Genomic DNA, 2773 nt, shown 5'->3' on the forward strand with positions numbered 1-2773 from the left:
TCTCAGAGCTTTGGCTCCTGGGTCTCCTCTAGGGGCTTGACTTTCACCATTTTTTCACCTGCGGTGGCATGGGTCATCTTCCTGATGTCCTCTTCATCAGCTTTGAGAAATTGGGAGCTTCCAGATGCCCAGTGGGGGGAAAAAGCATGTTGAGTTACAACAGAAGGGATTATGCTCCCCACCACACCTCTCTCTTAGGAGGGTGGGAGGGATCTGGAGTAGGAAGATTTCCCTAGGGGGGGCCTTTCTGGGTACCCACTGATGGCTGGGATAGGGGTAGTGCACTCTTCACTCTACACGGCCCTGAGAGGCAGATGGATTCGGAAGGAGCAGTGAGGGAAGGCTGGAGACCCTAGAACCCTAGCCTACTGGCTTGGCTTCCTAGGGGTTTCAGGGCCCCCACAACACAGGCTGTGACTAGCTCCTGGATTCTTGGCTGCATGTGAGGGAGGGTGGCTGCAGCATGTGGAACAAAACAGCCCTTGACCTCAGGAGGAGGGCTGAGATTTCTCGGCACTGGAGAATTACAGGCCCTAACCTACACATGCCTTTCTTCCCCTTCCATTTTTAATTAGAATATTCAATCCCAGGAAATCTGTTTTCCACCGGAACAATCTTGGAGAAGGTTTGCTGGGGGAATTTCCTTATCTATTTCTCAACCGGAAAAGCTGTGGGAGGAGGTGAATGTGTGTTGTGTGTGTGTGTGTGTCTGTGTGTGTGGGGTAATCTCCATGTGAGTTCCAGGGAATGGTGTGTGTGTGTGTGTGTGTGTGTGTGTGTGTGTGTGAATGCAGTGAGGGACACTTGGAGCAAAGATTTGTCCCAATGGATGCTGATTGCAGTACCACAAAGGAGCTGGAGGTATGGTAGGGTATGAGCCACACACACAGTATGAAGCCAGCTAGCTGGCTTTCTGAGAGCAAAAATCTTCAGTATTGGAAAGCCTGGTTCACTTGTCAACTGGATGGAAGGAGGGATGCTGCCATTTGTAAGCACCCCTTTCAGGGCAGGGTAGGGGCAAGACCTGCATGGTGGGCAGGGTCTGTGACTTTTTGTGAGCTAGGCTGTTCGTATGCTTCTGGGTACTGGGGGCAGAGACGTATAAAGATGTGTGTGTGTGTGTGTGTGTGTGTGTGTGTGTGTGTGTGTGTGTAAAGAGGCCTGGTACCTCATCCCCATGGTTCGGTCCTGGGCCTTTAAAGTTCTTGAGACACGATTCTGTCTCTTCCCTGCCCCAGAATCATATTGTCCCAGAGTTTGTCAGATTTGGAAAATGTTAAACAGATACAGGGAGCAGATATCAGAGAGCACTCCAAGAGATCCTCAAGGTTGACAGAAGGGGATTTAATTTCTACTAAGGGCACACTGGGTCAAGGGAAAGGGGAGGACCAGGAGAACAGGGTCGAGAAAGGAATGAATAGGGGCTGAACAGCTGCTTTCTTTTCTCACGGAGCTCGAAGAGGTGGGAAAGGTTGCGATACGTAGTACTCCACGGAAGATGGAGATTCTAGTTCTATCTGTTCCTGCAGCGGACCATCTCTGAGAAAGACAAGACTATCAGACCGAGGCCCAGCTCTGGCAACATACTCCACTCCTGGTTTTGATACCCACCAACCCTTCTTCCCTGGTCCTCCGCTGTTCTGAGTCCAGAGCTAACGCCCTCGAGTGGCCACCGAGCGGAAAACACGGGGCGGATCTCCACGCCTTTCGGAACGGAGTCAAGAGGGCACCTCGGAGGAGGTGGCCATCTGGGCGACCCTGCGGCTTGCGAGTCCACCGCCACCCGTGGCGCACGGGCCGAGTGGGTCACGTCTTCCATAGTCTGGACGAACCTAGCCGTGAAGCTCCGCGGCCCTTCCAGGCGGGGCCTCGTGAGCGCTTGGGGTGTGCGGGGCGGCGGCCGTGCCCTCGGGGCGGCTCCGGGCGGCGGCGGCCAGTCCAGGGCTGCAGTGCAGCGCGCGGCCGGCAGTGGGCGCAGCAGTGACAGTGGCCGTGGCGCTCGGCGGCGGGCGGGCGGCGCCGGCGGTGCCCCGGGCGCACACACACACATACACACACTCACACACTCACGCACACACACAGACATACATACACACACATACACTCCGCCTCGTACACACTCACACACGCTCCGGCGCGCACACGCGGCGCGCAGGCCAGAGGGAGGAGGCTCCGCGCGGCTCGGCGGCGGCGGCAGCGTGCTCCGCGGGCAGCCGGGAGGGCTGGCGGGCGGCCCCCGCTCCCCGGCTCCGCGGCTCGGTGCAGCCCGCGCGGCCCCCGCCCTCGGACCCGCCCCCGGGGGTCGCCCGGCCCCATGCCCTGCAGCGGCGGTAGAGCAGCGCGCGGTCGCAGGCGGCTCTGAGGAGCCCGGAGGGAGCCGGCGACGAGGGGACCATGTACCGGGACCCGGAGGCGGCCAGCCCAGGTAAGCGCGGCCCCGCGCGGGCTGGGGCGCCCCGCACGGGCTGGGGCGCCCCGCACCGGCGGGCAGGATGGCTGCAACGCCTGGTCGCCGTCTCGGAGCCCCAGCCTAGGGCTGCTGTCGGCTGGATCCTCACGAATTGCACCCCTTCCTACCAGGGTCATCCCAGCCCCGGGGGCGTGGGTTCTAGCGGCAAAGACTCAGACTCAGACCCCGCAGTCGGGACGTTGCTAGGTTGGATGCCCGGGGCCGGGTTCGCAGTGTCCCCACAAGGACCTCCCCCCCACCCCCAGCAGCCCAAGGACAACGTGTGTGGCGGAGCGAGGAGCTGCTGTCCCCGTGGTAGCCGGG

General features: G+C 60.2%; 1 protein-coding gene across 1 annotated transcript; it reads right to left on the minus strand.

Annotated features, from left to right (window-relative positions):
• Window positions 1-1251: 1251 nt before the first annotated feature.
• LOC126498671 (proline-rich protein 36-like) lies at window positions 1252-2386 on the minus strand. The gene is made up of 2 exons (XM_050137547.1): window positions 1612-2386; window positions 1252-1539 (listed from the first exon to the last, which is right to left on the minus strand). The coding sequence occupies exons 1-2, from the start codon at window positions 2084-2086 to the stop codon at window positions 1514-1516; spliced, it is 501 nt and encodes a 166-aa protein (XP_049993504.1). The 5' UTR covers window positions 2087-2386; the 3' UTR covers window positions 1252-1513.
• Between the last annotated feature and the right edge of the window lie 387 nt (window positions 2387-2773).

This window comes from Alexandromys fortis, unplaced genomic scaffold (assembly GCF_014885135.2).
Source record: "Alexandromys fortis isolate MF-2015 unplaced genomic scaffold, M_Fortis_MF-2015_v1.1 scaffold_3, whole genome shotgun sequence".
Classification (NCBI taxonomy): domain Eukaryota; kingdom Metazoa; phylum Chordata; class Mammalia; order Rodentia; family Cricetidae; genus Alexandromys; species Alexandromys fortis.